At 47.9% G+C, this 19,795-nt stretch overlaps 1 protein-coding gene across 6 annotated transcripts in view; it reads left to right on the top strand.

Annotated features, from left to right (window-relative positions):
- The window catches only part of Piezo2 (piezo type mechanosensitive ion channel component 2), a 359,603-nt gene that overhangs the window by 247,476 nt on the left and 92,332 nt on the right, over nt 1-19,795 (top strand). For 3 of the 6 annotated variants that reach the window (XM_058571849.1, XM_058571848.1, XM_058571850.1), the window contains exons 9-18: nt 276-395; nt 3,754-3,792; nt 4,681-4,819; nt 5,619-5,767; nt 8,044-8,274; nt 12,490-12,613; nt 13,763-14,025; nt 15,112-15,260; nt 16,681-16,854; nt 19,718-19,759. In XM_058571849.1, the coding sequence (XP_058427832.1) occupies nt 276-395; nt 3,754-3,792; nt 4,681-4,819; nt 5,619-5,767; nt 8,044-8,274; nt 12,490-12,613; nt 13,763-14,025; nt 15,112-15,260; nt 16,681-16,854; nt 19,718-19,759 (1,430 nt within the window). The remainder of the gene's footprint in view (nt 1-275; nt 396-3,753; nt 3,793-4,680; nt 4,820-5,618; nt 5,768-8,043; nt 8,275-12,489; nt 12,614-13,762; nt 14,026-15,111; nt 15,261-16,680; nt 16,855-19,717; nt 19,760-19,795) is intronic. The other 3 variants (XM_046421440.1, XM_046421436.1, XM_058571847.1) reach the window with 2 other exon arrangements.

Genomic DNA, 19,795 nt, shown 5'->3' with positions numbered 1-19,795 from the left:
GCTCACATGATGATCAGGAAGCAGAGACTCCACTTGCCAGACACCAATATATACCCCAAAGCCACGCCCCAGTTCCCACCTTCAGCCACACCCCACTACTTCAGTTATCACCCCATTAATCCCTATCAAGGGATTAATTCACTGGTTGGGTTTAATGCTCTAGCACCCCAATCAGTTCTCCTCTGAACCTTCTTGCATGTCTCACCCGTGGGCTTTGGGGGACACCTCACATCCACACCATAACAGAGGCAGATCTGTCTCTGTGGCTGTTTCAGGTGCAGGACGAGAAGACCAAGGAGGAGGACAGATCCCTGGTTTGCAGCTCCAACCAGAAAACTGCGGAGAGGAAGCGGAGCCTGTGGTACGCCGCCCAGTACCCAACCGACGAGAGGAAGGTGAGCTTGGGACTTGTCTCCCGGGTGCATTCTGTTGCTGAACGAGAACCTCACATAGCAGATGTCAGCTCAGGTCGCTCCTAAAAACAGCCTGAGTCAGGGGACTTCGAGGTAGAGCTGTGTTCAGAGAGGGACCAGCACTGCACACCTGGGTCCAGTTAGACCCCATGAGAGCACCACATCTCGGACTGCTTCAATTCTACAAAGAAAGAGTGCTCCTAATTTTTAAACTCTATATTTAAAGAAAACAAAAAGTAAGGAAGGACACTGTGGCTTTGGAGAATGAAAGTGTCAGTGTTGAAATACATCATTGCAAATAATTTCACTCCACGGAGCAGCCGGCCACAGTTGTTACTCAAGAACCTCCTGGAAAAGACCCAAAGCTCCCTGCATGTGTGGTGAACACCTCTCCCTTCTTTGAGGCAGCTGTGTGTATGGACAAGGAAAAGTGGGTCACAGGGGTAGCCCCCAGAACGCCCGCGACAGCTGCTACATGTGATACGTGATTCAGACGCCTTTGCTCATTGACTGGCCATTTGAACTCCGTCAGTGCTGCGTCGACTTGCTCTAACGCCCGTTTGCAGTGCTGTGGAGACAGGTCCTTTATCATTCTTGACGGGGTCAGCATTTTGCTTCCAAGCATGCCAGAAGAGGAAGGGCTCTGGTATATGGTGGCAGGTGGGTTTCCCTAAGACCCCGGGCCTGCTGTCAGCGTGCCTGTCCTGTGCTGAGAGGCCGGGAGGACAGGAGGTGCCGGGAGGACTGACCGCACTGTGGGGAAGGCATAAAACATCTGGGGGTTTTCAGGGACACGGTTTTCTGGTTGTGCCAGAATATCTTGTCCATCCCACTAAACAATGGACAGCCACAGAGGATGGTCCCCACTTCCAGAGTGAGGACTCGGCCTCTGGGGACGCTGAGCCCTGGGAGGAGTCCTCAAGGGCATGGAACGCCTGTTCTGTGCTACATTGAGGAGCTTTGCCTGGGGATACAAAAGCAGGGGTGAGACTGCCCTGCCAGGGCACAGTCAGGGCCTGCACAGACCCGCCCACACAGAGGCCGTCCATCAGGCCCTGAGGCCAACCACGTGCTTGAGTGTCCTTGATGAGCCAGAGGAGTGAATTCCAGCCACATGGCACGTCATCATGTCCCCGGCACTGAAGGTCCACAGACAGGACTGTGACTCTGAGAGACTGTGATGACCAACACACCCTGTTCCCAAGACACGGCTGTGGGTCATGGCCCAGCACTGCTCACGCGGGTGTGCACCAGCACTCTTGTAAGACCAAGTCAGTTGGTGCAGCCTCAGCGTGCAGGCTTGTCCTCCAGGGGACGCCTGTGGAATCCTGGGCCTGGCGCCCCTCGGCTTGTGGCTACGAGGCAGCACCCTGTCCTGCAGGGCCAGCATCCTTCCCACATTTTGTCTTTCACACCACATTTTAGCTGCGCATTTTCTGTGACCCTCAGGAAACTACCACTGGCTGAGTCTGGGGTCATACTGGAGGGGAGTCCTCCTTACTGTCTGCACAGACTATCAGAATGCTCCTTGTGTGCTAAGTCACACCATTTTGCTGGGGGTGTCTGCCGTGCACAGTGACATCATGAACAGGCATGTGGCCCAGGAGCGACACCCTGAACATCGCAGCCAAGTGTGACTAGTTTGTGAGATTAACCCTTCACATGCTCACACAGCAAGAAAAGGCCTCACAGTGTGCTTCTGGGGTGTCACCTTTGTCAGGTAACGAAGGACCATGATAATTTTGTTCAGTTTCAAGCTTGAAGCACACGTCTTTCTCTGTGACAAAATGGGCCGTCTGCATGATGTGCCACAAACCACCTAATAACTGACAGAGGGAAAGCGCAGGCCAGCCAACGCACTATGACAGCTGTCCCCAGAGCACCCTTCCGCTCCACGGGGCAGTGATGGACAGACCTGCTTGGTCAGACCCGGATATTTGGCAAATAACTACTTGCAAGTTAATGAAGCAAGCAGGTCACTTCAAGGCAAATAACTGGCAGAGTTTGTTGCCAATTATAAAACTTCAATATTTGAGTAAAAAAAATCAAATTTTGGAAAACTTGTATCCATCAATGAGACTTTGAAAACAATATATTTAAGGACTTTTTGGAGGAGTCCTTTTTGAAATGGCTTTTGAACACACATGTTTTTGAAATGTTACACAGTATCTCAATGTTATTTAAATATTTAATGTGCTCTTCGAATGTCACTCAATCGGGTCAGTACTTGGTAGAGCTGGGGACCCTGTGGCTGGCAGCACCAGGCAGGGGCAAGAGGCCATTCTGGTGCAGCCAGCGCCTGCAGGTCCTCACAGCAGAGGGAAGAACACTCCACTGTAATTCCAGGCCCATGCTGTGAGGACCCTCAGGAAACTACCACTGGCTGAGTCTCGTGTTGCTCGGGAGAGGACTCCTCCTCATTATCTGCAGAGACTATTAAATGCCCCTTGCTCTTCTACCCATCTGCTTCTGTGAGGCCAGCTTTCTTGATATCCTAACCCAAGCAACACAGCACACAAGAACAAAAGCAGAAGCACTTGCGGAAACCCAGTGGCCCTCTGTGAAACAGACGTGGAAGAGATGTGTCAAAGTACAGAACCGTGACAGTCTTTTCAGTATATGGCCTTCTAAAATAAAAATGGTGTCTGAAAGCTATTTGAGCAATTTTCTTAAAATATAATGGGCTTTTCAATTTTTATTGAATTGATAAATAAACAATTTTTTTTACATGCCTCAATTTGAATTTCTAGTGTGAGACAGTGGCAGACGCCACATAATCTCCCCCTACCCTCGAGCTTTCCAAGACTGTAGAGGAGTCCTGACTCCAAAACCTAACTACCTCATCGCCATGCTATTTGTTGTTTGGGGAAGCCCCAGTCACCTAGCACTAGTGCAGTTAAAAGATCGGTCATATCATGATGATTTCCTTTTTGACAATTTATAAACCCAAAGTAATCTCAAATCTCAGTATACAACTAACTGTTTTGAAGTAAGAAACTTGCATCTCTTGGAAAGCAAATAGTTTCAGGATTCTGCAGATGTCCCAGAGGGTTCCAGAGCTTAGCCTAAGCAGTGTATTCTCTTAGAACAGAACACTTGAAAACGGTCGTTTTTGAAAGTGCGTGATTCACAGTTGGCTGTTTGTGGTCAGGGTCCTAAGCAAACTTCAGATGCTGCAACATGGTTGTGATGAGCAGTGTCCAGCTCGGGCAGTGGCCCTTTGTACTCACATGGCAGTTTCCACTAGCACTCGGCGGGCTGGAGAGCGGGTGTGGGGCCTTGTGGACGCGGTCAGCTTCTGCTCACCTGCTAACGTGCTGTCCTGCTTTGCTTTTTGCAGCTTTTATCCATGACCCAAGACGACTACAAACCATCTGATGTTAGTACCTCTTTAGAATTACCCTTTTTGTGTGTGTGAGTGATTTAAAAGTGACAAATGAAATGACCTCCTTTCAGTATATTTTAAAGATCCATGAAACCTCCGTATGCTTTTAATTTTTTTTCTTGCAGAAATTATATCTGATTTGTTGCTGTGAAACATTGACTCATGAGATTGGATATATTAATACAAAATATATTTAGACTTTTTTAAAGCCTTGCTTGCGGGGTTGTGTTTTAAGCATTTTGTTCTGTAGCTCTACTAATTATTAAATAATTTTAAAAAGGAAGTTTTACATGTTCATAGATACACATACGTGTATTTATATGTTTATCTCAGAACTTATAATGCCACAGTGACAGACGGGGAAAATCCCAGTGTTGGCACTTAGTGAATTTCAGCCTTGCAGTTGGGTAGAGACCCCAGCGGGGAGCGTGTCACCTGGGCCCAGAAGGACTTTTGCAGCTGCCCTGTGCAGAGCTGTGTGGAGAGTGGGTAGGACCCACTCTCTGGGCTGGGCAGGGAAGGCATGAAGGACCACACAACGGGGGGTGGCTGGGAGGTAGGCAGTGGCAAGAGCTAAACCTGAAGAGGTCAGCCCAGACCAGGAAGGCCCCCTGGACAATTGTAGGCTATCCTGAGGACAAGGCGTGCATCGCACTGTTCACAGGAGTGCCACGAGGTGTGCATTTCACCTGGTCACTCTGAGATCAGGTTTGGAGAGATGGTACCTGATTCCTCCTGCTAAAATACATGTCATTGACCGTGGCACCTGGCTTTCAGTCAGCTTGTCACTGGGGGTTGTGCATGGAGGATGGGTTGGAGGAAGTAGGTCCACACTGCAACCCACCCTGTGGTCACAGGTGTCCTTCCCCATGCTCCCCACAGGGCCTGCTTGTGACGGTGAATGGCAACCCTGTGGACTACCACACCATCCACCCCAGCCTGCCCTTAGAGAATGGCCCCGCCAAGACTGATCTGTACTCCACCCCCCAGTATCGGTGGGAGCCCTCCGAGGACTCGACAGGTAACCAGCCACACAGGGCGCATGTCTCGTTCGGGGTCGTGCACGGGCGTGTAGGTGGTCCCTGAGTTTTCAAGGGTCTGTGCTTTCTCTTCTTGCTGCCAGAAGTCCTATTTATGTGCAGCCCACTTAACTTAACAAAAAGGAAGGACATTTGCTTCATGATTTAACACATTTAGTGTTGCAGCCTGTCTGGGTCAGGGTCTGGGGGTGAGGGGCTGGTTCCCGCACCTGGGGTTGTTCCTGAGCCTGCAGTGAGGGGCTGCCATCTTGCTGGAGGCTCCCCTGGGGGGCTGTGTCCAAGCCCCGCTGTGTAGCTATTGGCTGGAGACCTCAGGTGCTCGCCACCCAGGGCTCTCCAGGGGCACTTACCCCTGGGGCTGGCTTCCCTCAGAACAAGAGTGGGATCTGTCACCCTTTCAATCTAGAAAGAAAGCGTCCAAAGCAAAAGCCTCGACTTAGACCAGAGTCTTCAGGAGTGGCCTTGTTGTTGGAAGCCCACCACATGCGGGGGAGGGCATCCACGGGGCAGGAACACAGGAGCAGGGAGCTCAGGGCCAGGTTAGGGTCTGTCTTTGCCCACCTTGTGGAGATGGTCTTCCCACCGAGTGCTGGGTGCTGGGTGCCTTGGCCCTGGCCAAGCAGGGCTGACAGAATGGTGAGCATTCTAGGGGCTCTGTTAGTTGGGAACAACCCCTCAAGTCTCACCTAAAGGCCGTGCCACAGGAGTGCTGCCCCTGGGGACACTCACACAGATGTCGGGCTTTGGCATTGAGAGTTATGTAACGTGTTGTCCATCTAGAGAAGAAAGAGGAAGAAGAGGATGAGAAAGAAGAATTTGAGGAGGAAAGGAGCCAGGAGGAGAAAAGGAGTGTCAAGGTCCACGCCATGGCCTCCGTGTTCCAGTTCATCATGAAGCAGAGCTACATCTGCGCCCTCATCGCCATGATGGTGCGTGTGAGTGGTGCTGCCAGAGGCTGGGGTTCAGTCTTCCTAGTGCCGGGTTGACAGTGGTTGGCCGCGTTCATTTTTCGTGGGATTTTTATACCATAGACTGCAAAACTGTGTCCTCTTCAACTCTCTCAGCCTCTCCGTAATATTAATACCCTCTCTATCTAGAGGCACGTCTTTCCTTGGCCGAGGGGAGGCTCCACTCCATCTGGGCTGCAGTCACCCCCAGGGCCCCAAGAGCCTCCTCCAGGTGCCAGGGTCCTTGATGCCTGTCGCTGTCACCTGGTCCCCAGCCTGTCAGCTTCAGAAGCAGCGCCTCTGCTAACAGAGGATGAAGGGCTTCTGGTCACTCTCTTTCTTAAAAACAAAACTTTCTTGGAAAATCTGATTTAGTTCTGAGAAACTGAATGCTCCTATTTAAGAGGCAAGTCTTCCACAATCTATGGTCAGTGGGGAGACCCCATGCCACCTGCAGTGACAGAAAATGAAAACGCTGATGGCTCTGGGGAAACCACACCCAGACACAGCTTTGCCAGGCAGCGCCGAGCTCCTGGGCAACCCGCAGCTTCCAGTAAGGACACTGGGCAGGGAGAGGAGGCAGGAGCCGCAGTGCTCCACCCCACACACCTGTCACTGCTGCTTCTGCACAGCGAATTGAACCCAAGGGCACTTGACCACTGACACAGGGTCTCACTACGTTGTCCAGGCTGGTCCAGAACTTGCAATCCTCCTGCCTCAGCCTCCCAAGTAGCTAGGATGACAGTCAGGTGCTACCATCGTCAGCCTAGCTCCACCCTTGAAGTGGAATTCTGGGCCTTTGCCTGGTTTCTGACAATTTATGTATATCTGCCTCTCAAATTGCAGCAAATTTCTTGATCATTAAACATCAAGTAATCAATTATTATAATAAATACAATTTACAGTTCTGAACTCAAAAAGGTACTATTTTTTCTCTCTGAGTTATGTAAGTTCGTCTTTTTTCCCCCAAAGAAACAGAGCTAAAACAAAAGCAGCTTTGAATACACGTGTCATTACTCAGTAGGGAAAAAACCTGCTGTAAACACAGCAAGATCTTTCTTCGAGGTGTGCCCCTCTCTGGTGCTGTGTTCCGTCTGAGTGCAGCAACAGTGTTGCTGGGTGAAAGAGCCCGGCTTCTGTGACTTCTGGATCACAGGTGGAGGCAGAGGCCCAAGGAGCCCGTGAGATGAGTCACGTGTTGACTAAGGAATATAAAGCAGAGGCCGAACGGCCCAACTGCCCTGAAACCCAGCATGGTAAACAGCACAACATGGGTTCTTCTTCCTAGCTACGGAAACCCAGAGTGGACTGCCTGGGCATTAAAAGGCCAGAACTAACTCTTTCTTTTATTTTCTTTCCTTCCTTCCTTCCTTCCTTCCTTCCTTCCTTCCTTCCTTCCTTCCTTCCTTCCTTCCTTCCTTCCTTCCTTTTCTTTCTTTCATTTAATGCAGGGGCTCTTTACCTCTGAGCCACATCCACAGCACTTTTTATTTCTTATTTTGAGACAGGGTCTTACTAAGTTGTTTAGAGCCTCACCAAATTACTGAGGCTGGCCTCAAACTTGTGATCCTTCTGTCTCAGCCTCCCAAGCCACTGGGATTACAGGCATGTGCACCTGCCCAGCCAGGACATCTTCTAATGAACCTCCTAACTTTTTTTTTCCTTCATCCTCTCAAATGAGTACAGTGTGGGGGAGAAAAATCTGCAATTATGATATCTTAAAGATAATTTTCCTGGATCATACAAAAATGGCAACATTCTATCTGCTTGGCACAGTGTATGTGTGTGTGTGTGTGTGTGTATGAGTGTGTATGCGTGTGAGGCTTCAAACACACTACTGAATACAAATTCACTCGGTGTGCATAGAGTGCAAACGCGGCAGCTGTCACCTAATCTTTGGTGAACGCTCTTGCGTAAGAATATTTTCAGGAAAATAATTCAGACCATTGTAGTTGTCAGTTGCTAACTTAATTTTAATAAATTTTAATTTAATTTTAATCATGTATTTTTACTAACAATTTTAGATAGCTCCTTACAGTTGTTTGTGACGCTGCAAAATAGGGTGAAAATGAAGAGGTGGGTGGCAGAGGGCGCACGCTGGCACCACGCAGGGCCTCTGACTGCCTTGGAGGCTCGCGGGCAGGGCCCTCACAGTGCCTCTCCCTGGCCTCTGCCCTGCGCCTGAGCCCAGGTCAGCCTCTCCCCCTCAGTCCACTATGTGCTCTCCTGCTCTCACACGGTGCCTCCCTCCACCCCAGGCCTGGAGCATCACCTACCACAGCTGGCTGACCTTCGTGCTGCTCATCTGGTCCTGCGCCCTGTGGATGATCCGCAACAGGAGGAAGTACGCCATGATCAGCTCACCCTTCATGGTTGTCTACGGGAACCTGCTGTTGGTGCTGCAGTACATCTGGAGCTTTGAACTTCCAGAAATCAAAAAGGTCCCGGGTTTTCTAGAAAAGAAAGAGCCAGGAGAGCTTGCTTCAAAGGTAAGTGAATGGAAAATCAAGAAAACAGAACTGCGCTAATCACAATCATCACATGAAGCAAACCTTATAACACTAGGCTCCAGATGATCACTCCTTTGCAGAAATTAACAGACACGAACCTGTGAGAAATAGTTTACATTGCTGAGAGGCTGCTGTAATTTAACATGTAGTACACCATGTTATTAGCTTATAAATAGCAGCACTTTCTACTCAGAAAAATTAGAATATAAGCTATTTTTAGCATATGATAGCAATTAGATATGAAAATAGGAACATACAATGTGAACAGAAAAATACAATATAAAATATCTCCAGGGGCTAGAGGATTTTCTTGGATACATTATTAATTTGTAGAATTGACTTATTATCACATTGCTATTTTAGACAAGCATTTATTATTAACAATGTGTTTACTCCAATCCTGTCCTAACACACATTCTTAGTAGCAAAAATTAAATATGACACTTGTTTTTTTTTTTTTTCTCTCTCTACTGATTTGCCTTCACCTGTGGTCAGGACATTCATAATCTCTTCCTGGCTCATTTATTTTCACTGGCTGTCTCAATAGTTTTTATTTCAGAAGGTTGGGAGTCCCCATTTATAATCTTTTTTTGTTAACAAAATGGTAGGTGCTGTTGGGAGTCACCCCGGCTGCAAAGACTAACTTCCCCATCTCCCAAGAAGAGCTGTCCAATGGTGAGCCCTGCTGGCTCACCTGATCCTTACCCACCAATCAGACTAGCCCTGCTGGCTCCCCTGATCCTTACCCACCAATCAAAAAGCACCCCATGCCAACTGTCAGACCACCCCTGGCTCTATAAATATGCAGAGCTGCCTCAATAAACGGGCATTTTTCTCCGACAGCAAGCCTTGATCGTTCTTTCAGGTGCCATACACATCTCTGGTCAATGACTGTGTCTTGAGGTAGTAAATCAATCAGGTCTGAACATTCCATGAACCTTGAAGGGTGCTCTCCACAAGATGAGGAAGATCTCTGTCTCTGGAGAGGGCTGAGGTACTGCCCATGAACTTCACCTTCTGCGGGAGCAACCATGTGAAGGTCACCAGACACCCGCTATCCAAGGCAGCTGGCTGTAGACAGGGGCTAACTGGACTGGGCAGAGATTGATCCTGTAACAGTTTTTGACAAAAGGCTAATGTGTAAAAGAAAAATTTCCTGACAGGTGCAAGCCCGCAGGAGAGGTGAGACAACATCTCCTGTGTGTGGGCCAGACGTTCCCTTCACTCATCCCACTCCACTTCTGTCCCCGCTGGTCCTGTGGAAGAGCCTCCTACCAGTACCTTTACCTGGGGGCTTTCCTTCCACCTCCTCCCTGGGCTCCTCCCAATCGCAGGCACAGCTCACTCCACGGGTAATCCAGTTGTCTTCTATAAGAGAAATTCAAGATCATAGAGAAATTCAAACTCGCATCCTTCTGACTGTGTGAATTCATACAACCTGATTCGGACTCTCAAAGACAACAGACAGCACCAACTCCCTGGCTGAGCTCCCTCCTGGCTAATTAGAATTAACAATTCTTTGAAGGGAAATGTTATTTGGTGATTAAATTTGTTAATAATTTTTTTAAAAAACACTAATTCCTGGAAGCTAGGATCTGTATTTATATTTTAATGAAACTGGGGGTTTAAAAAAAAAAGGGAAAAAAGCAAGATTTTGTCCAAGACATTAATGACACAGGCTCATTGACTCTCCAACATAACAATGTCTTCCAAACACTTTTCTAAGCACACTTTACAGAGTGCTGGTGAGTCAGGGTGTGCATAAGGAGAGAAAGGAAGGATCAGGCCTCCATCCTAGAAACTCTGCAGGCCCCCAGATAGACAGCATGGCCTGCAGCTTCCCGAGCCTGTCTCTTCCTGGCCCCCAGATGGCATTGACCCCACTTCTAAAGCCTGGCCTCCAGGACGCTTTCCCCAGAACAGGTGCCCCACCTGGCCTCATTGCTGCTGACCTCTCTGAACACAGGTGACAGAAGCAGATTCCTTTCCGTTTATGGCCGTAGTCAACTCCTGGCGCCCTCCAGGATTTTCATGCCAGGTTTTCAGAATCGCAGGTGGTCTGGCTTTTGACTTCCTAAGGTCCTGGTCATGCTCAGGAGGACTTCCTGCTGCCTGTTCATGTGAACACCCCACGGAGCGTGAAATGGGCAGTTACCCTAAGTGAAAATCCATCCCCAGAATCCCCCCCCCAAAAAAATAGTGTGCGATTTAGTGGGTTCTAGTATATTCACAAAGCTATGACTTGTTCATTTGCCTTTTTAATTCTTTAATTTCTTTGGCAAATATTTATTAAAAGCTTACGATGAGGCTCCCTGCCACACCGAGGGTGCACACGGGAGGCCAGTCCACCACCGCTGACATGCACTTTGTCACTCCTATCTGCTGGCCACCCTCAGGGGCACCTCCTTCCTTGCACCAGGGACATCAGAAGATCCTAGAGAGCATGGGCCTCAAGGTGGATGATGGCCTGTTCAGCAAGGTCATCAGTGAGCTGCATGGCAAAACACTGTCCTAGCCCCGTACTGGCAAACCGCCGGTGTGCCCGTGGAGGGGCTGTGGCTGTGGCTGTTTGTGCCATTCCTGGCTCAGCAGCTCCTGCTGCAGCAGAGGAGAGGAGAGACAAGGAGGAGTCTGAGGAGGCTGCTGATGACATGGGATCTGGGCCCTTTGGTTAAATTCCTGTTCCCCTGCAAATAAAGCCTTCTTATGTAAAAAACAAACAAACAAACAAACAAAAAAGCTTAGGATGAGAGCTATCACTCCCAGCCACCAGGAAGGCTATAATAAAAGACAACAGGTGTGACTGAGGATGTGGAGAAATGGGACGTGTGCGCTGCTGGTGGGAATGTAAGTTGGTGCAGCACCTGGAAAACGTTCAGCATTCATTTTTCCTTAAAAAGTCAAACATAGAATCACCATGAGACCAGCAATTCCAGGGCGAGGCCCTCACCTGGGAGAATGGAAGACACAGGCGCACAGAAACCCAGGCCTGAGTGGTCAGACAGCATTCGCCATCGCAGCTATGAAACAAAGTGTCCACGTGCCCATCAGCCCATGCGTGTGCATGCAGAGCGTGCACCCGTGCATGGAGCAGTGTGGAGTAAGGAGGAGGAACGCAGGGCCATGCGTGCCACAACAGGATACACCTACACTGCTGAGAGAGGTGGCTACACAAGGCCTTGACTTAAAATGTCCAGGTTGAGCCAATCCATACAGCAAAAAGGAAATCCCTGGTTGACTAGAGTCACAGGAAAAAGAGGAGGTCCCTCTTCGGGTGCTTCTTTTTGAGGAGATTGGATAATTTTCAATGGAGGGATTGCTCAGTGGTGAGTTCTTGTGTAGCATGAGTGAGGCACTGGGTTTAATCCCCAGTATCAAAAAAAAAAAAAAAATATATATATATATATATATGCACACACACATACACACACATATATATAAAACTAAATCGATTACAACTACGACAGTGGTCATACAACGTTGTGACTACACCAAAACCCACTGAATTACACACTGAGCCACACCCCAGTCCTTGAGTGATACACTTTAAGTGGGTGAATTGTGTGGTATGTGAATTACATCTCAATAAAGCCATTACCAAAACAAACCCTACCAGGAACCAAGTTCCAGATTCCCTAAGAGTGAGGCATGGGTCACCTTTTCCCTCAGTTCTCAGGAAAATGCTGATAGGTAGTATGGGCGCAGGGGTCCCCTCTTGCTTCAGCACCAGAGGGAGTGAGAGTAATAAGGGGCGTGTTTTCTGGGGTGAACTTTCTTTTCCCTTCTGCAGCATTCTTAAGGATAACTATGGGGGTCAAAGGTGTGTCACAGGAGAAGTGACCCTCCCCTCACTTGGCAGCAACCTTACATTCGGGCAGACACTCCAGGACAAGCCCCAGGAGGGACCCAGGTGCCGGCGCTGCTGTCCTGCCAGGTGGCCGTGCCTTCGTTGGCTCTTCTCCTCCCAGGGCCACACAGTGCTGAAGATTCTGCTGGCCCTGGACACCTGCCTGAGAGTCCCCACTGCAGAGCAGCAGCGGCTCTGTCAAACCCAAAGGCACACTGACCGTCTCACCCGTGGTGGTTATTTGTCGTGCTCCCGCTGGGACGGTGCAGAAAACGGTGTATTTGCAGAAGTGTGTTTATGCTGCAGATTTGTGCTTAATTCTTGTTCTGATTCTTCTCTGGTCCCAGATTCTGTTCACTATCACCTTTTGGCTCCTGCTGAGGCAGCACCTCACAGAGCAGAAAGCTCTTCAGGAAAAGGAAGCTCTTCTGTCTGAAGTCAAAATTGGAAGTCAGGAAAATGAAGAGAAAGGTAAATTTGTGTGGACAGGGTGTGATGGCAACTTCTTGAGCTCAGCAAAGGTATAAAGAGCCCCAAATATGTCGGAAATTACACACTGAGCTACACCCAGTCCTTGAGTGATACACTTTAAGTGGCTGAATTGCGTGGTATGTGAATTACATCTCAATAAAGCCATTACCAAAACAAACCCTGATTAATGGAAGCCAGATTTGAACTTGAATCTATAAATACAACATTATAATGTGTAACTTTCAAAGAACACACAAGAGTTCACAGAGGCCTTTTAAAAACTGTTCATTTGATCTCCCCAAAGTGATTCCCAACAGAAGAAACTAAGGGTCCCCAAAATTGCATGGTTTCTCCAAGGACTCACTCACCTTTAATGAAAATGGAACCTAGAAACTGACTGGCATTGTCTAAATTCAGATCTTCTCCTTTTCTGAACATAATACACAACCAAGTAAATGAAAGGGAGGGAGTGAGGAGTGGGGGGGAAGAGGACAGCTTCTTTTAGCATCCCTGTGGTTTGGGGCCTGCTGTGTAGGTAACTGGGAAGGACTTGCCCTCAGAGCTCTGGACCAACCCTGGCTGTTAGCATTCACAGCAGCTGGGCTGCACCTTAACCCAGGCACCGCCAGGAAACAGGCCAGCCGCCATGTTTATATAACTAGCCCTAATCACCGAGGTGTTTTCCAGCAACAAGTCTGTCTACAAGGCTCAAATCTTGCTATATGAGTTCCAATGTGTGATTAGCACAATGATCAACCAGTTGATTTTGGTAAATGGTTCATTTGAGATCAACCATTGGTCTGATTGCACTCTGAGTTACTGGTTGTTTGAATAAATTACTCAAATATAGGTATCCTTGCTAACCCAGAGATGAATCCTGCATCTTACAGAATTTTAAAGCTAGATGAAGTGTTCTTAATTCCAATACATAAAATTGCTTTAGACTTAAACTGTAATCGTTCTGTAAATCTAATTTAAATCGATCATATTTGGCTTCAACTCTTAAACTTTAAGCTATTTAAATGATTAAATAACAGAACAGCCTAAATCATACAGTAACTCATAAATTGCATGCTCCTATGTCCCATGAATGTCACACGGCCAAAGTGAGGTGCTGGTCAGATAATGATGTCGTGTTCTGCCTTTCAGATGAGGACCTTCAAGACATACAGGTGGAAGGAGAGCCCAAAGAGAAGGAGGAGGAGGAGGAAGCACAGGAGGAGGAGCAAGAGGACGAGGATGAAGACCAGGACATCATGAAGGTGCTGGGTAACCTGGTGGTGGCCATGTTCATCAAGTACTGGATCTACGTGTGTGGTGGCATGTTCTTCTTCGTCAGCTTCGAGGGCAAAATCGTCATGTACAAAATCATCTACATGGTGCTGTTCCTGTTCTGTGTGGCCTTGTACCAGGTGGGTGGACGGCTTGCTTGACCTCAGTTCCCTTACCCATCCCAGGAAGAGATGAGCCTCCTTGTAGAGCTCTTGCTTGCTATAACCCCACAAACAGATCACACAAGTCATGGCTGAAATCAAACACTGCATCCCGAGACTCCTGAAGTGGGGAAGCATAATTATCGACTGGTTTTCTTTTTAAAATTTTTAGATTCTTAAAATGTCAGAAAAATGTTTATAACTTTTTCAAAAATTATTGATATAAAAAACCTGATTATTTAGAAATTTAAGAACAATGTCTAGACAATTTTAAATAACGGAGGATTTCCTAGTTTGCTTATATCTCAGGCTTTGGTTTAAGAAAACCACACGTGTGTGGGTGTGTAGATGTGTGTACCGGTGCATACTCCCTTATAGGCTTCTGTGTTTCATTAACATTTATAAAGGATCACACTGTGATGAGCTTGCCTGTCCACAAACCTAGCTTTAACTGGGGTTAGAAGGGAACCCAATGAGAGAACAGGGATAACGGTATAGTATTCTTTCAGGCCAACCGCAAATAAACCAAACAATAATCAAGAATGTGTCTCACATGGAGATAAAAAGGTCTCGCCTGAACTAATGAACTTTTAAATACTTTGACAGTACACTACAGATGTCTTTAAGACAACCCACAGCTTAGAGGAGAGAGCTGGCTTCTCCCTGGGGCTGTGACATATGTACTCTGACAGACCTCTGAGCAGCAGTTGCCATGCCCTGGTGCCTCCAAGACATGTGACAGGCTGCTGGGAACCACGGGCCTCTTGTCCACTCCATCTCCATAACCACCCCACAGGACGCAGACTTCAGAGGAGGAGACAAAGCCCAGCTGGGTCCAGACACTTACCCGAAGGCCGCAGGGCCAGTAGAACAGGGATCAGAGCTTCTCCCCCAGATCCACCAACTGAAATAAGAAACAAAATGTGAAAGAACTAAAAATGAAGGAACTGTATTTTCAGACCCTTTTTCTGTCTATGATCATTTGTCCTAAAGAAACCAAATACTTTTGTGGGTTTTCCTCTAACTGCTCTTCATCTCCTTGGCTTTTCGATGTCTGATTCCCAGGTGCACTATGAATGGTGGAGGAAAATTCTAAAATATTTTTGGATGTCCGTGGTTATTTACACTATGCTGGTGCTTATCTTTATATACACATATCAATTTGAAAACTTCCCAGGCCTGTGGCAAAACATGACCGGATTGAAAAAAGAAAAGTAAGTGATCTGGGTGACAATGGAATGTGGAAGTGACTGGAGGGAGAGGGCGGTGATTTGAATGCATATTGTTCAGAAAAACACCTTTAGGGAAGATTTTGGCAAAAGGTGATGCTGCCACTGTGTCCTGAGTGGCAAGGAGGAGCTCTGAAAGGAAAGGCTCCGCACGGGGCTAGACGGCCTTGCTCAGGGTGTGTTCACCAAGGCTCCTCCAGGCCCCCTCTGCCAGGGGCCCTGGGCCTGGAGATGCAGCAGGGAGCCAGAAGGGCCCTCGCGCCTGGGCAGCATCTATTCTAGCAGAAGGAAAATGAAAACCTTGCAGTGGGTGAGCTCATCCCCAGCTGGTGAAGGGTGGGGGATGATGAGTGTGTGAAGGGGACAGCAGGCCCAGGGAGGGGAGCCTGAGTGGAGAGGCCCCGCCTGCCTCACTGAGTTCCTCTGACCCTGATGCTGATCAGAGCCACCTTCTCAGGAGGACTGAGCTGGGTCTGGGGGCAGAGCACTCCCGCCAGAGGCCCTGAGGGGGAAGAGGGCTGGCCTGGGGCCTTCAGGGAGGGGAAGGAAGCTCCCTGGGAGCCAGGAGGAATGGGAGGGGAGGGGTGCTGGCTCAGGGCAGGTGGCTGCTATCTTCCTCTTATTGGAATTTTTTTTTTTTTTAAGTCTTGAAAGATCCTTGACTGACAGAAAGCGCAACGCAAATAGAAATAAGACAGTTCACAGGCAGTAGCCGTGGTCCTGGGAGAAGTGACCATGGTCCACCTGGAATCTAAGGTGGCAAAGACAGATGGCAGAAAAGGCGGATTTGGGAAGTACAGAGGAGGCTGAAGCAGACGCCCTGGTTGTGATGTAAAGGAGAGAATCAGGGACTTCCAACTTCTGGATTTCATGCAGGGTCCACCGTTAGGCCACTTACTGGTCCGAGGAAGACCAGGAATAGGGGTCAGGGAGGTGGAGAACAGCTTCACAAAGAAGAGGAAGACAAAGAACAGTTTTGAAAACATCAAATGTGAAATACCTATGAGCAGGCATGCTGCAGTAGAGATTTGGGTAGGAGAGGACCCAGGAGAAGGCCGTACCATTGTGGACACTTGGTCTTGGGCGTGCAGCTGGTGTACAAACCCAGGGACTAGGTGAGATCACCAGGGGAGGGTACAGTTAGAGAGGAGACTCAAAGCTGAGTTCTGGAGGTACTTCAGCATCCAGAGATACTAAAGGATCCATTCAAGAGGGACTGAGGCTGAACTGAGGAAGATGGCCCCGTCCAGGTTACATGGACCATGGTGAAGGCTGGCGGGTTGGACTGGTGGACTGTGTGGGAGAGGGGTGCAGCCAGTGGTGAGAGAAAGAGACTGGTGTGGCGGAGGAGGAGACGGTGTCCTCGCTGCTAAGAAGGTTCCTGCTCTTGCTCTGTCCCTTCCAGGCTAGAGGATCTGGGCCTGAAGCAGTTCACTGTGGCAGAACTGTTCACGCGCATCTTCATCCCCACCTCCTTCCTGCTGGTGTGCATTCTGCACCTCCACTACTTCCACGACCGCTTCCTAGAACTCACAGACCTCAAGTCCATCCCCAGGAAGGAGGACAACACCATCTACAGGTGAGCCGCCAGAGAGGTGCTTCCCTTGTCCCTAGGCAACCCTGGGACCCACCTGGGCTGCTGCTCTCCCTTCCAGTGATGGTCAGCGCTTTACAATGGTCGACAGGGCACACTTACCAAGGTCTGTGGAAGCCACCATCCCGCCACAGGAAAATGACAAGCACCCTCCTGATGGATGCTAATGGTGCTTTTCCTCAGGGGCTCCAGTGTGGCCCGTGATTCAGTTCCCTAGAAAACACTTGCTGAGCTCGAAGGGAGAAAGGTGCTATTTGAGTGGGAGTACACAGAGCTGTAATCACTGTAATCACAGCCGTTCAGGAGGCTGAGGCAGGATGAGGATGTGGCTTAGTGGTTAAGTGCCCTTGGATTCAATTCCTGGTACAAAAAAAAAAAAAAGAGTATTCCAGCCCCAGGTGAAAATTCCCTTTAGCTCTTTGAGTTCAAGGGGAGAAATGAGCACATCAGTAGCAAATGAAGTAGGATTTCATTCTATTCTCAGGAAATTTTAACCTTCCAACACTTTATAACAGGAGCTAGAATTATGGATACACCTGAAACACTTTTATGAAATGATGAAAATATGATATAATCCTTATGATCAGTAGATTGCTTTCCTGATTTGAACTAAGATTTACTTTGTTTCATTCTGAGGGTGTTCCTGACCACCATCCTAACAACCAGGAAGGCCAAGAGGTCTCACCCACCAATATGTCCTGCACCATCTCCCACCTCATGAGCGGGGTCAGGGGCTCAGAATCCCTGTGTGCTGTGTACTTACTTCCTTTAGTGATAATCAGACACTAGGAAAAATAAAGATGTTATTAGAAGTTTGGGGACCCCATAGGTAGTCTTGCTGACAGGAAAAATCACACTAAGTTTTAAAATTTGGAAAGAGTACTCGTGTAAAAAACTAACAGCTGTCAATAATTAGAGAAATGACAGCGGGACAATTTTTTGACATGGATGTGATAACTATGGGTGAAACCAGCATTAGATATTCAACTCCAGCTATGTACTGGCTTTATTTAATTGTAAGGCCATTTGTTTTCAAAAGTCACTTCCAATAATTAAGAAAACCTTTTGGAAGATTTGCATGTTTGTGGAAGCGATGTCATCATCGGTCTTTGCTGATCACATGCTTAGATTTTTTTCCTCTAAATGCCTCACGTCCCTCCCATGAGCGCTTGCTTCTCATCAAAGCCCCCCAGACTGCAGGGCTCTTCTTGCCTTAACATTGCCACGTACCTTGGTCTTCTGTTGCCTGGTCACATAGAGACATGGGCCACCTTCTTCCAGATTTTCAGCAAGATTTCAGGAGCATGGTTTTGCAGAGGACAACGTGGCTCCTCAGTGTTCTCGCTCATTCAGGTCGCAAGTGAGAACTGAGTGCTGCACGGAGCTTCCTGTCCCTGTGTGCACTGGGTTTGACTATGCAGCTTTGGGGGCCACTGCCCCATGTGTCCTTGGCCTCAGCCTCCCAGCTCCTGCCCTTCTCACAGGACAAGAGGGACAGCAGACCTCAAGGACCATCACCCCATCCTACTTCCCATCCTCCTGGCTTGGCCTCACCCTGAGTGTCCCCTCACCAGTGAATTGTAAAGAAAACTGGGAGAACGAGAAGAGGGTGTATAAACACAGCCCTGAGGCTGCAGCTCATGGGATTTCACTCTCAGGGCTGTGGGAAAAGGGCCTTAGGGAAATTAAGGAACTCACTCCAGGTGGTGTTTGGGGGTTTCATGCAGAGTTCAATAGAAAAGCCCCAAAAAGTTAATTTTGAATATTGTGTGTGTGTGTGTGTGTATATATATATATATATATATATATATATATAAAATATTTTAGCAACTCTTTTATATTGCAGTATTTTTCTCACTAATACTTTTTACCTTAAAGTATTTCTGTCCCCAAATCCTGAACAATTTTAATTAAAATTAAAGTGGTAGAGAAACAGAATTGTTTGTAGAGTCAGGATTCAAGCCTTGCTCTGTACTCTCACCTCTCTGGATGCTTTACAAAAAAAAAAAAAAAAAACATGGCCCACAAGTTGTGAATAACCAACCCCTGGCAGTCATGAAATTGACCACAACAGTGTTGTTTCTATCAAAATCCAACTAACCATTCCCCATGTATGTGTGTGTGGTGTGTGTGTGTGTGTGTGTGTGTACAAAGCTGAATTTGTTTTCTTTAGCCTTACAGACTTTACAAAGTTAGCTTTCTGAAAACGGTTTTATAATGTACGCAAGAAGAAACTATTATCAACTCTAAGTGAGGAACCTCTGGAATGTCTTTTCACTTGTCTATCGACAATAATATGATGTTATAGCATAGCAATGATATGCTGATTACATAATGTGTAACTGATAATAGTTTAGTAAAGTTCCTTAGAGACCCATTACTCTTGTGTCACTGCAACATATCCATGATCCATGTTAGAAAATATTGTCTTGCACATAGAAACAAAGCAATGTCTTTTTTGAACCTAAATTTTAGAAGATCTTAGAGAAAATAAGTTGACTGTGGTTACCTAGTAGGACTCTTTTAACTCTGGGAAAGGAGAAAACTTTAATCTTTCATCTTTCCTTTGACAAGCTGTCTTGAGAAGTCTGAGGGATGGTCCTCCCGGGTGTATGAGGCGGGCGGTGCGGTGGCCAGGGCCACTGTGTCCTCAGCACTATTCCTGTGTGTCTGGCAGTGCTGCTGCCACTCTTGCTGCTCATACTGTCCTTCCTGACGCCAACCCTTGCAGGCGATGGCACTGTGACCAGGAGGCCAGGAGAGCCCCCACACTGCTCTGCCTAACGTCTCTCTCTCTTTCTCTCTCTCTCTCTCCTTCTGCATCCTGTGCTTCTGCCTCTCGCCACAGTCACGCCAAAGTCAATGGGCGCGTGTATCTCATCATCAATAGGTGGGTACTCCTGTGTTTTCTGTCTTTCAGACTTTC

This window comes from Marmota monax, unplaced genomic scaffold, assembly GCF_021218885.2.
Source record: "Marmota monax isolate L192 unplaced genomic scaffold, Marmota_monax_Labrador192_F-V1.1 WCK01_AAM20220418_F8-fsc00254, whole genome shotgun sequence".
Lineage (NCBI taxonomy): Eukaryota > Metazoa > Chordata > Mammalia > Rodentia > Sciuridae > Marmota > Marmota monax.
This window is presented reverse-complemented; position numbering and strand designations above follow the sequence as displayed.